We start from the raw sequence: 14,412 nt of genomic DNA on the forward strand, positions 1-14,412 counted from the left end.
TTGCCACTCTATTTATGCCTAGAATCTATTCACCATTGTCACTCCACTTATGCCTAGAATCTATGCGCCATTCCATTTACTATTTGCCACTCTATTTATGCCTAGAATCTATGCGCCATTCCATTTACTATTTGCCACTCTATTTATGCCTAGAATCTATGCGCCATTCCATTTACTATTTGCCACTCTATTTATGCCTAGAATCTATGCGCCATTCCATTTACTATTTACCACTCTACTTATGCCTAGAATCTATGCGCCATTCCATTTACTATTTGCCACTCTATTTATGCCTAGAATCTATGCGCCATTCCATTTACTATTTGCCACTCTATTTATGCCTAGAATCTATGCGCCATTCCATTTACTATTTGCCACTCCATTTATGCCTAGAATCTATGCGCCATTCCATTTACTATTTGCCACTCTATTTATGCCTAGAATCTATGCGCCATTGTCACTCCACTTATGCCTAGAATCTATGCGCCATTCCATTTACTATTTGCCACTCTATTTATGCCTAGAATCTATGCGCCATTCCATTTACTATTTGCCACTCTATTTATGCCTAGAATCTATGCGCCATTGTCACTCCACTTATGCCTAGAATCTATGCGCCATTCCATTTACTATTTGCCACTCTATTTATGCCTAGAATCTATGCGCCATTGTCACTCCACTTATGCCTAGAATCTATGCGCCATTCCATTTACTATTTGCCACTCTATTTATGCCTAGAATCTATGCGCCATTGTCACTCCACTTATGCCTAGAATCTATGCGCCATTCCATTTACTATTTGCCACTCCATTTATGCCTAGAATCTATTCACCATTGTCACTCCACTTATGCCTAGAATCTATGCGCCAATCCATTTACTATTTGCCACTCCATTTATGCCTAGAATCTATTCATCATTGTCACTGCACTTATGCCTAGAATCTATGCGCCAATTCATTTACTATTTGCCACTCCATTTACTATTTGCCACTCCATTTATGCCTAGAATCTATTCATCATTGTCACTCCACTTATGCCTAGAATCTATGCGCCAATCCATTTACTATTTGCCACTCTATTTACTATTTGCCACTCCATTTATACCTAGAATCTATTCACCATTGTCACTCCACTTATGCCTAGAATCTATGCGCCAATTCATTTACTATTTGCCACTCCATTTACTATTTGCCACTCCATTTATGCCTAGAATCTATTCATCATTGTCACTCCACTTATGCCTAGAATCTATGCGCCAATCCATTTACTATTTGCCACTCCATTTATACCTAGAATCTATTCACCATTGTCACTCCACTTATGCCTAGAATCTATGTGCCACTCCATTTACTATTTGCCACTCCATTTACTATTTGCCACTCCATTTATACCTAGAATCTATTCACCATTGTCACTCTACTTATGCCGAGAATATATGCGCCAATCCATTTACTATTTGCCACTCCATTTATGCCTAGAATCTATTCACCATTGTCACTCCACTTATGCCTAGAATCTATGTGCCAATCTATTTACTATTTGCCACTCCATTTATGCCTAGAATCTATTCATCATTGTCACTCCATTTATGCCTAGAATCTATGCGCCAATCCATTTACTATTTGCCACTCCATTTATGCCTAGAATCTATTCACCATTGTCACTCTACTTATGCCTAGAATATATGCGCCACTCCATTTACTATTTGCCACTCCATTTATGCCTAGAATCTATTCACCATTGTCACTCCACTTATGCCTAGAATCTATGCACCAATCCATTTACTATTTGCCACTCCATTTATACCTAGAATCTATTCACCATTGTCACTCTACTTATGCCGAGAATATATGCGCCAATCCATTTACTATTTGCCACTCCATTTATGCCTAGAATCTATTCATCATTGTCACTCCACTTATGCCTAGAATCTATGCGCCAATCCATTTACTATTTGCCACTCCATTTATGCCTAGAATCTATTCATCATTGTCACTCCACTTATGCCTAGAATCTATGCGCCAATCCATTTACTATTTGCCACTCCATTTACTATTTGCCACTCCATTTATGCCTAGAATCTATTCATCATTGTCACTCCACTTATGCCTAGAATCTATGCGCCAATCCATTTACTATTTGCCACTCCATTTACTATTTGCCACTCCACTTATGCCTAGAATCTATGCGCCAATCCATTTACTATTTGCCACTCCATTTATGCCTAGAATCTATTCATCATTGTCACTCCACTTATGCCTAGAATCTATGTGCCAATCTATTTACTATTTGCCACTCCATTTACTATTTGCCACTCCACTTATGCCTAGAATCTATGCGCCAATCCATTTACTATTTGCCACTCCACTTATGCCTAGAATCTATTCATCATTGCCACTCCACTTATGCCTAGAATCTATGCGCCATTCTATTTACTATTTGCCACTCCATTTATGCCTAGAATCTATTCACCATTGTCACCCCACTTATGCCTAGAATCTATGCGCCATTCCATTTACTATTTGCCACTCTACTTATGCCTAGAATCTATGCGCCATTTCATTTACTATTTGCCACTCCACTTATGCCTATAATCTTTGGTGCTGTTCCACTTTAGTGTCCTACACACGTATTAGCATAGTGTGTCAGATTCTCAAATTTATTTGAAATTATATTAAGATAATTTATTTAATTTTCAGTCGCCAAGAACTCAAGAGATGTACTGAAATTTTCACACGAATGTTTGTTGATCCCCATGGCAAGGCAAGTTAGATGTTGCTGTCATTCAATCAGTTTCTCTGCTGTTTTTTTTTTTTATTACAGTTGCTCTTTGCATTTCTGACTATACTCATACTAGTTTTTAATCACACTTGCTTTCTAAATATATTTTTTCAGGTTTTTAGTTTGTTTTTAGAGACATTGTCTGACTTTGTAGCAATACATAAAATGGACCTCAGTGATTGGTTGTATGTTTTATTAACGAGATTGCTACATAAAATGGGAATGGACTTATTAGGATCTATTCATGCAAAAGTAGAAAAGGCATTAGATATGGTCAGGTAGGAAACAAGCTTTACATTTCACTGCTTTTTATACCATAGCTAAGTGGTTAGAAAAGAGGCTCCTTAGTTATTCAAGTATTCTTTTTGAAGAATCAAGCTATAAGGTGGATTACGAAATACACCCAGTAGTATGTAACATGTTTTCTGATTTGCTAGCTGGTTAGGTTTTATGGTTCGATAACCAATAAGAAGGATGCACTTTGGTGGTAGCTGTAGGATCATACACAATATGGTTTCTGTAACAAGTTAAAAATTTAACTATTTTACTTTGATTTTCAGGGAGTCGTTTCCCTATGATTTGCAGTTTAATATTTTAACAAGATTTATAGTGGACCAAACACAGACACCCAATGTCAAGGTAAGTCATTTTTTCTTGCAATGTTCTCAGATTTATTCTATTCAAGTTTAAACTTCATGGCTGTCAACTACTGACATGAGTTTGCTTAGACTGGAATTTGTTTTATATCATGTGTTTTGCTGATTTGCAATAAATTAAAGCATTCAAATTTCCTGTTCTATTTCAATTTTCGTGTTTATCTTGAATAAAATAATTACCTGGTATGAGGAATATTCATTTCTAATGTTCACCCTCCAGAGGGCGATGTCTCACATCTCACTTTGGTTTCACCTTATTCTGTAGGTGAAAGTAGCATTATTAAAATATCTTCAGTATCTAATTGAGTTGATGGATCCGTCAGATTTTGTGAATTCCAGTGAAACCAGATTAGCTGTTAGTAAAATTATTAGTTGGACAAATGAGGCAAAGTCAACGGAAGTTAGAAAGGTAAGTCTGTATGCTAGTGGTACAGTGGTTGTATCAGCCAAAACGTAGCAGAGGTTGATATGACCCTGTACTGCCTGAGTGCATACTTGCGGTATTCTTACGATAACCTTATTTTGTTACATCTTTTCCAAACTTATAACTAATAATTTATTTGAAAGCCCGAAATATCAACGAAGAATGTTTCATAATTTGCAAATGTGTGCGTTCAGTGACGGGATCCTATTTCCGTCACGTGCAAATAAAGTTGTTTGAATGGGATGTAAACATGACGCACAATTTCCAAATAAGGAAGACATGTGTCCATAACACTTTCAAACACGTCTGTACAGCCATTTACAGCTAGGCACATTCTATTATAATTTGTGTTGATTTTAGATCAGTCGTTTATTATTGCTTACACAATCTGGAAAAACAATTTCATGAAAAGGGGAGAAGTTATTTGTTGAGTTTGTATGTACAGATTTACCTGTCCTTGTTTTACCATATGCGGTACCGTTAAAATCCTAATATAAACCGCGGTTTATTTTACAATGTATCAATTCAAAAATTGAAGTCAAAAGCTCAAGTTCGGGGTACAGTTTCTATTACGTACATATTGCGATCACCAAATGGGCGTGGTCATTTTTCCCCGCAACACATGCACAAAACAAACAATACTCCGTACAATCTCTTGAATAGGCGTCAGGGAAGAGTGAAAGGTCTTACTTTGGTTCTAAAATAGACGTCACGAAATGTTGAAAAATTACAGTCAATCAAAAAATCTTCACTTGATAAAAAAAAAATACTCAGTATATTCAATGTAATATGCATTTATTTAACAGAAAGTATATTCTAACAGAATTTTAAAATAAAAACAAACATGAATGCATTGCTTAGTAGATCACGATACGGTAGACTTCCGCCTTGGGTCAAACTATCAATAAAGTCCTAATATAAACTGCATACGTAATATTAACCGCACCCCCGATTCAGGCTTTGGGGTTAAAGAGTTCTTAACAAAAATATGAAAAGTACCTATTACTAACCGCACCCCAAATTCAACAAGACCGTGACTGACTTCATTGTTTCAACCTGCTGGTCCAAAACAGCATTGTTCCTAATCCTATTCATTTGTTCGAACAAAGTGCCTAAAATATTCACACCTATTTAATGTTCAGCGGTGATGAGATGTCGGACACGCAGTGCAACAGCTTTTGTTCTGGTAGTGGCAGCCCCCTTTGTCAATTCTCCACATGAATATACGTCCGTGTTTCAGAAGTATTCAACAATGAGCTGTTATCACTATAAAGGTGTTAAATTCTTCGTTAATGCTCAGTTTATCTTTCGAAAACAACTAATTTCTTGATTTAAAAAAAAAACGATTCGTTTTCTCATGGAAATCAAAGCCAAACGATCACAGTGCATTATCAGTAAATCTCTTCCGCGTTGTGTTCACCATGAGGTCGTTAAACTGTTGTATTTAAATGAGCTATGGTAATTAGAACGCGACACCATCCAGCATTTTTGATTGGTTAATTAGCGACTTGACCTATCCAATCAATAAACAGTCTCGTGTGGATTCAAAAAACATGGCAGATATCGTATCGCATCGGCCGTTTACATGTGACTGAAATCATTCAATCACGATGAATTTTACTTGCATTTCATAACAATTCAACAAATTCATTTTTCGTGCATTATTATAATCACTACTGAGTAATTATCAACAAGTCACAAGACCACTGGTATAAAGTGACAATAATAAAATTATATTATTTTTTTAACAGGCTTCTCAGACTGTATTAATAGGTTTATTTGAACTGAACACTCCAGAGTTTAGTATGATGTTATCAGTGTTGCCCAAGACATTCCAGGTAAGAAACAAAAATACACGAAAAATGTCAGTTTGCGTTTCACTAATATTTGACAAATCGTTGTATTTCAGTATTTTGCCAGAACTACAAGAATGGAATTCTACTTGTGGATTTGATTTATTTATTATTATTTTTTTGTATATAAAACTATGCCCGATTGGCCTTGGTTGCCATGGTTACATAGGTACGCATTCGGTTTTGATTTCATTCGTGGAATATAAGATGAACAGCATTGCTGACCAATCAGTGCAAAGACTGAACACCTGTAATTGTGTAATTCCCTCTGCAGTGCAACACGAAAGTTAGTTTACGGTGCAACATCTTTCCTGGTACACCCAGCACTCTGTTTATTGGTTGGCTGAATCCCTCCTGTGACTTCAGTCACTCAGAACTGACTTACACAATTTTCTCTTCTTCTCTGACATTATAAAGTTTCCTTACTTTCAGATAAATTTTCAAATAATACACTTTCTGTTCATTAGTGATTAACCTTTTGATTCAAATAAAATTTCCTCAAAAATTGTAGTTCAAAATATTGTGCATTATCATGTATTTTCTTTGATAACTTTAGACAAAATATGAAAAATACTCAATTTCCTACTTGTCTTGATAAAAATAAATTGACAAAATTATTTGACATTGGCATTCAAAGGGTTAATGTAGATTAAATTAAAATTGAACTTGACACATTCTTCAGGATATTCAGCACCATTCCACATCTTACTCTGACTATAACACCCCACATTGACAACACCTCCCTGGTAAATCTTTAATTTTAAATGTTTGTTTTTTTTCTTCATTATTTTCCAGCAGACACCATTAAATTCGCCATCCATCACCGTAGTCACATCTTGCCTCATTTCATGCTCAGTTTTTTTAGAAACTAAACATCTCTCATTGGCTCACTTAGCAGAATTGCCTCTTCTTTTTTTTCTTTGCAGGATGGCGCCACAAAACTTTTACATAATCACCTTAGGAACACTAGTAATGAAAATGAGGTCAGTTTGCTAACTTTTGTGTTGTGTGTTCAGTTTTGGTATTTGCAGTTTCATGGATCGACGAATACATTCTTGTTTGAAATGGATGATTAAATTTTCCTAACAACCAATAAGAAGATTATTGAAGTCTGAAATTTCTGTTGAATACTTTTTATAATTTAAGGAAATGCAGCAATATTGCTGTGACTTTTCTACTGCTTCAATTACATAAATACTGATACCAATCTTATGATTGACAGACGGTTATAACCTGCTTTTAGGGCGCCCTCAGTGTTGACACAAATTTACAATAATGTTAATCGGTAAAAAAAAAATTATATGCAAATTTTATTTATATATTTTGTATTTGTTATCACCAATGGTCATTGTGGGAGGGAATTAGGCTAATGTGATTGGTCAATTGTAGCGTTCACCAGGTTGTGTGATGTGCTATTGTCTTCAGTCTCAACCGTTAGCACACAGGATGTCTACTACAGCAAATTTTATTTATATATTTTGTATTTGTTATCACCAATGGTCATTGTGGGAGGGAATTATGCTAATGTGATTGGACAATTGTAGTGTTCACCAGGTTGTGTGATGTGCTATTGTCTTCAGTCTCAACCATTAGCACACAGGATGTCTACTACAGTAAATTTTATTTATATATTTTGTATTTGTTATCACCAATGGCCATTGTGGGAGGGAATTATGCTAATGTGATTGGACAATTGTAGTGTTCACCAGGTGGCGTGAAGTGTACATAATTACATGAAGTCATATTTCTCATCTCGGTTAAGCAACAAATTGTATATATATATTTTGTCAACAATAGCCATTGTAAGAAGGGAATTGAGGTAATAAACTTGGTAGGTTTGAGCACTGAAGTCACTCTGTGTTTAACAATTGCCACATTCTATATGTATGTCATGTATTTCAAGGTTGAAGATATGTTTGCTTTTTGAACCTGGGTGTAGGGCGCCCTCAGTGTTGGCAATTAATGTCATTAATCTGATAGGTGAGGGGGTGCATCCGATCATTTTGAAGTTATTACTAAAATCTATACAAAATTTGTAATCATCATGATTGTTTTTTCCTTACAGTTTCATTCAAGTTTACAAAATGATAAAAATATGATTAAGAAATCTCACAAAAAGAATAGAAACTATCCTATCAGAATACATGTTTGCATGCCGCTAGTTAAAAATGGCAAAGTCATTTTGATATTTGCATTCTGATCGTTGCACAAAGGGATGTCTGACATTTTTCCGCCGTCTTTGAAAATGACAATCACGGACCAAGGCATGATTTGACAAAACAAAACATGCCATAGATGGTTTGAACCTGACATTAGGCCACTCTCCATGTTGACAAATATTGACAGTAATCTGATTGTTAAACGAATGGTTCAAACCGGACACAATGGCGCCCTCAGTGTTGAATCAGTCTTCTCACCTGCTTTTTCCATTCATTCTATTGCAATATTAGTGTGTGCAAACATTGGTCAGACCACCCAGCGTGAGAGTAAGTGTTTTCATTATACAACACCATGTTTTCTGTTATGCATGTTTGTTAACTGCTGCATGCTTAACTGATACTGTATTTGCTTTATTGAAAGTGCATTTTTATATCGGTAAAGTAATAAGAATATTTTAGCAGTCAATCAAAGCAAAAACTTTTAATAAAGCAAATATGGTAATTGTTTACGCTTCTTTAGTTGCTCATTTTTCCGCTTTGTGGCGTTTTTTTTCTTCCAAAGAATGTTCCACCCAGGCCTCGCAACACACCCAGTCGATCATCTGCATACCAGCACCGAACAAGGGCACACCCAAGAGGGGACGCACTCTCACCACGTACCACGTATCCTGATTTTGACTCTGACATACATAACATGAACTCTGAGGAAATCTACAACTCACTACGCAAAACCACAGCAGAGATCCAAAACTTCAGTCTGCGCAGCAGTCGAGACGACCTACTGGATGATTTCGTGAAAGACCCCGATAAAATTGAAAGTGATGAGGTATCTGCCGATAGTGGTATTACAAGTTCTATTCCCGATGTTAGAGTAGACAGTCCTGATGTTGTAGGCGACTATTCTACGCCACACAGGGAGGTGTTATCAGAACATAGATCTCCACAATCAAGTACAAAGTCCAACATGACACAGAACTATAATCCCTCCAATTACACTGACAATGTTAGTAGTACTTGTGTTTGTTTATTTTCTTTTATTATTTATGTTCAGAAACTGTTTACTTTCTTCAAACCTGCCGATTAGGTGCAACTGGTTTTTACTTTTTCCTTTATTTTGTTTTCTGTATGGTAGTAGCATTTCATTTACTCTCACATTATCCACTCACCCACCCACTTACTTACATTTTGAATATTCCCTTAATCACAGTAGGTCTTAGCAAGGTAGATTCACTAATAACGGTGTTCATATTAACGACATAATGGTTTTTGCCCTTTTAATGATTTGTAATGCGGTGCGCTGCTGTTTCTAGAACCAAAGCCTGACAGAATGCCTGCTCCCACTAGCATTCTTTCAATACCTATTAAAAAACAATTTGAAAAAGATAGTACAATTAACTCATAAACATTTCCAATTAGTCTATCTCAAGATGACAGTTCAATATATTGTCAGGCTTTGGTTCTTAGTTCCAATGTGGTGCATTACTATACATGGCACTAGAGGATGCAGTAACAATTCTGTAGATGATAAATTTCCAAGATGGCTACCCATATTCTCAAAACAGCTCCCTCTATGGCCTGTGCAAGTGACTTTACTTTTCATCCCATTATACCCTAATTTGCATTCTCCTGATTCCTATGTCTCCTGGTTCTTTTTGTTTCCTGATTCCCTATATCTGAATAATGTGGTATTAAAATGGACGCTATTACCCAAGGTTGAACAATCAAAGCATTGGGAACACATGTCATTGTTTGTAACTTACTTTTTGTTCTTGTGAAATTATAAACGCTCAGTGACATGGTAATTTGTATTGAATTGTTCAGTTTTGATCATGAGTAGATAATTTAGAGAGCTGCATACATAACATTGTTTTTTTTTTGTCATATTCCAAATTCCAAATGAATGTTTCATTTATACATACATTGTATATAATCTTTCATGTTTGGCTTCTAGTGAAGAAAACAAAAAAACAACTTTCTCTCACTCTTCATATTAGCTGATCAGACATGTCTGCCTAATGTAATGAAAAGCTATTCTCGGGAGCAGACATCCAGGCATTTCACCACAGTGGCGGATCCAGCAAAATGTATTGGGGGGGTCCAAGCTACGCTTAAGATGTACGGACCGTAAATCGCAGAGAAGCTATGCGTAATCGAGATGATACAAATCGTCGTGTGTTTGGGGTCGGGCATGCCTCCGATCCCCCCCCCTCCCCCCTCTGGATCCGCCACTGTTTCACCACCTGGCAACCTTAGCTAGTGAAAACAAGTCTAAAACTTTTAAAAAATTGTGCATTGGGCTATTTGTAGAGACTTTCCTCAACAGTGTAACAAGATTACCCTTATATGTGCAACATGTAGAAATTTGGTCGTTTGGGATTATCTCATAGTTGAGTTTGTGCTGTTTTCTCAACTTTAGCTGTTTTCACTTCTTCGGCTCCATGGCGTTCCACAACAGCTCGTGCAGAGTTCATAGAAATACATGGCACAGTGTCTTAGCAACGTAAAACGTTCTGTGACATAGCTCCGGTCCGAGAATTTTCTCCCAAAGTTGTCACAAAAACAGCATCACTTGGTTTAGTGGTTTCTCACTTCTTGATGTAATCGCATTCTATGCAGCTCTCGAAATACTACTCGAATAGCGTCACATTTACCAATTAAAGCGTTTCATCTGTATTTATGTTCTCGTCATGTCTTAACATATTTGCTCACAAAAACAAAACTTTCTTTTTATACCTTTACTTATCTCACAAAACATATGTATGTTATTAAACTGAACTATACCTGGCTGCTACTCACTATGCCAGAAAATATGCTCTGTATGAAAATGGTATGTATGGGAAAACCTTTCAGAGTGTTTGGTTACAGCCGCAGGACAAAATACCATCTATTTTGGTAGGTTATTGGTGCTATGGTTGGTCATGTGTTACGGTAATCAGTTTTTTTAATGCACAGTGCTCCCTCAAGGTATATTTGACTCTGAGACAACTTCAGAATTTTCTTTAAAAAAAAGTTGTAGAATATTATTTTTTGTTCCCGTACATTTAGATGAAAAGATCCACTTATAGAGGGCACTGAGAAAATTGCACTGATTGAGTACGCTGCATGGACAATTTCCCTTGACCATACGCATCGCAGTAGTTTCTATTTGGAGTATGTCTGACACAAATAATCTAAAAAAGTAACTTTTTCTATTACGACGTTACATTTTTGATAGCAAATATGTTGATACATTTTTCAATTGTTTTGGTTTCTTTTCTCAACCCTATGTTAATATTATATTTTAATTTTTTCACATAACCAGGCTGTTAATAATAGTTTTAATCGTTCAGCGCTAGCTGAAGCTACTTTTGATGATAATATAGATGGAGCTTTTAACCGAGGTATGTACTTTGTTTCTTGTATTAAATAATGGTGATTGTGCCCTCAAGTACAATAGAACACTCACTGACGTTAATAGAACAAATGTTCTTGTGTGACAACACAAATGTCTAACTGGAGCTATAACGGTAATATTTTTATGACATAAATATTGTAATTTAGGCTTTCACAATGTTTCAATATTTTCTCCTAAATTAGGATTGTATGAATGTTTTCTGTAGTCACTGGTATCTATTGAAGGGAACAGTGCTATCACTGTGAAAGATGTATTCAATTATCTTTCAAAGCTTATTGTACTTAATGCACTTCAGTATTGAATCTTTTGCAGTATTTTCTGTTTGGTTTATAACAGATTTTACAAATCAGCTTTAAGGACATACTTAGTTTGTTCATACAGACGTTCCATGTATAATATATCTATGCAAATTTCAACTGACCCTACCCGGTAATTCAAAATCTGTATGGTACAGTACAGTGCAGCAGATAAAATGCAACTCTTATTAGACTATCTACACATGTGGGAATTGGGATGCGGCAGATTTTATGTTAGTAGGGTTACTGTATAATACTTTATTTTCGCTTTGATTTAATTTTTGCTATTTTTGCTGAAGGAATGATTCAGTGAAAATAAACTCCAGTGAATAAACCTTTTTTCCAATATTTCACATTCAACTCGTCATTAAATCAGTGAAAATAAATTCCATACAAAACACCTAAAAAGACTTTTCAGCGAAAATAAATTATTTTATAGTATATGATCAGATTACCAAATATGAAGGTCAAGTCTTAGCACTCACTGAATTAATTGTATTCAATTCTACATATTTTCTCTGCAGATGAATCTGATATATTAGCTGATATTATCCGGGAATTATCTAATCACAATGAAAGGTAAAATATATTTTCTGTAGACCTTTGAGAAATGCCCCTCTTTACTGAAAGTCAGTTTATTCAAGTTGGTGGGCAGAGATTCAGTGTATCAATGGTTTTATGTTTAGGATGATTGAGATATTTAATGCTGGTAATGATAAATTTCTCTTGTCACTATGCTCAACTAGTTGCCATTCAGATGATAAAGCAGTCTCTGACACTTGTAACTTGTGTTTTAACCTAAAAACAGGGCAGGCAAGCAGAATTGAAAGATAGAAAAAAAAAATTTCCCGGCCAGTCAGGTGTTTTTCCTAGTAATTTTGGGGATATACCAAGTTCAAAATTTCCATTTGAGTATTATTCAAATACTGAGTGTTTCAGACTGAGATATTCTGAATAAGAGTTTATATATTTCTATCACTGTAGGGGCGAGGAGAGAAAATCAGCACTGCATCAGTTGATGAAGATTGCCAGGGAAGACATGTCTGCGCTGTGGGACACTCATTTTAAAGCTGTGCTATTGGTTTTGACGGAGACGCTTAACGACATTGACCCTACAGTACGAGCAATGTCTTTAAGGACACTTAGAGAAATTCTAAAAAATCAGCCTGATAGATTTACGGTGTATGCCGAGTTGACCATTCTCAAAATACTTGAAGCACATAAAGATCCACAAAAAGATGTAAGAGTGACACCATGTGGTGAAATATTGTAATCTTTTGTTTATTTCAAATCTTAGCTGAATGTGGATATAGGTGATGTTGATTTTAAAAATTTATGATATTGTGTATTTATTATCGTACGTTGTCGCTGTCGCTTTTTTGTGATCAGGATAACCCAATTTTTTTTGTTCAAACTTAGAAATATTATCAACCAATGTTTTGTCTTGTGTTGGCAGGTTATACGAGCCGCAGAGGAGACAATGGTAACGTTGGCTAATTCCATCCCACCTTCAACATGTGTACGTGTGTTGTGTCCACTGATCCAGACAGCTGATTATCCTGTCAATCTAGCGGCTATCAAGATGTTGACAAAGGTGTGTACTAACACAAGAAACAGATCTAGTTATGATTAGCTTCATGGTGCTTTATTTAAAGTGCTGCATTTGAATTTCATAAAATTGTGTTTTTACTTGTATTGTATACGCTGCATGAAACCTATATCGAATACAACATGGCACACTGCTTTGGCACACGACTGTGGCACACAAGATATTGTCCAACTGTGACTCACAACTTGTACATGTCTCATGACTGACACATAATATGATGCACAGCATGGCTCTCAATATAGCACATGACTTAATACATTACATATGATACACAGTTAATAATTAAATATACTTATATTGTGTTTACAGGTTGTGGAATTAATTTCTAAATCAGATTTTGATGAGATGCAACATGAAATAATATCTGGGCTTCTTAAGGTATGTTTATCAAGGTTTGCAAACTGTCAGTGTATATGAAGGTTTGCAAACTGTCACAGTGTATATAAAGGTTTGCAAACTGTCACAGTGTATATGAAGGTTTGCAAACTGTCACAGTGTATATGAAGGTTTGCAAACTGTCACAGTGTATATAAAGGTTTGCAAACTGTCACAGTGTATATAAAGGTTTGCAAACTGTCACAGTGTATATAAAGGTTTGCAAACTGTCACAGTGTATATGAAGGTTTGCAAACTGTCACAGTGTATATAAAGGTTTGCAAACTGTCACAGTGTATATACCGTATTACCCCGGGCACGCGCCCCTCCCTGGGCAAGCGCCCACCCCCTGTTTTCACAAAAGTTACATGTTGGGGACATCCTCGGTTAAACGCCCAGGATGATATTTAGCCAAGAACGGGGTCAACAATAAAGTATTATTAGTCAAAAACGAACGTGTTCGATTTATTTAAATAGTGTGTTTGTGACGGTAGTTCTCTTTTTGGAGTGTGTGGTCACCCTGAAAAGGGCCGTTTTGTTTGTGTTTTTACGTAAAAACTCGTTGGAACTTAACGACGTAAGATGAACCATGCAGCATGTGGCGCACACGTTCTGCTTTCTCTTCATTCACGATGAATCCAATATTGCAACGATCCATACCTTGGTGAGTGGTTTGAAACCGGGGGTTTGAAGCACTTTGCTTTGGTTTCAAAACGTAGCATTTCGCTGACTGTGAACTGTTTATGTATTCACAATAGTTTGTAAACATTTCACATCAGTAATAAAAGGTTTATTTGTTTCATAACCCTGTCTGCTATTCTTCAGTATTTACGATGCGATGTAGCAATACGTGCGTGAACAAAAT

General features: G+C 36.0%; 1 protein-coding gene across 9 annotated transcripts in view; it reads left to right on the top strand.

Moving 5' to 3' along the window:
• The window catches only part of LOC100374322 (CLIP-associating protein 1-B-like), a 111,583-nt gene that overhangs the window by 93,698 nt on the left and 3,473 nt on the right, over positions 1–14,412 (top strand). For 3 of the 9 annotated variants that reach the window (XM_085495258.1, XM_085495259.1, XM_085495266.1), the window contains 13 exons: positions 2,700–2,763; positions 2,896–3,059; positions 3,342–3,420; positions 3,703–3,846; positions 5,613–5,699; positions 6,641–6,697; positions 8,165–8,200; positions 8,436–8,876; positions 11,175–11,253; positions 12,088–12,142; positions 12,548–12,803; positions 13,020–13,157; positions 13,482–13,550. In XM_085495258.1, coding sequence (XP_085351384.1) covers positions 2,700–2,763; positions 2,896–3,059; positions 3,342–3,420; positions 3,703–3,846; positions 5,613–5,699; positions 6,641–6,697; positions 8,165–8,200; positions 8,436–8,876; positions 11,175–11,253; positions 12,088–12,142; positions 12,548–12,803; positions 13,020–13,157; positions 13,482–13,550 — 1,669 coding nt within the window. The remainder of the gene's footprint in view (positions 1–2,699; positions 2,764–2,895; positions 3,060–3,341; positions 3,421–3,702; positions 3,847–5,612; positions 5,700–6,640; positions 6,698–8,164; positions 8,201–8,435; positions 8,877–11,174; positions 11,254–12,087; positions 12,143–12,547; positions 12,804–13,019; positions 13,158–13,481; positions 13,551–14,412) is intronic. The other 6 variants (XM_085495261.1, XM_085495260.1, XM_085495262.1 and 3 more) reach the window with 6 other exon arrangements.

This window comes from Saccoglossus kowalevskii, chromosome 21 (genome assembly GCF_978046115.1).
Source record: "Saccoglossus kowalevskii chromosome 21, keSacKowa6.1, whole genome shotgun sequence".
In the NCBI taxonomy this organism is placed as follows: Eukaryota; Metazoa; Hemichordata; class Enteropneusta; family Harrimaniidae; genus Saccoglossus; species Saccoglossus kowalevskii.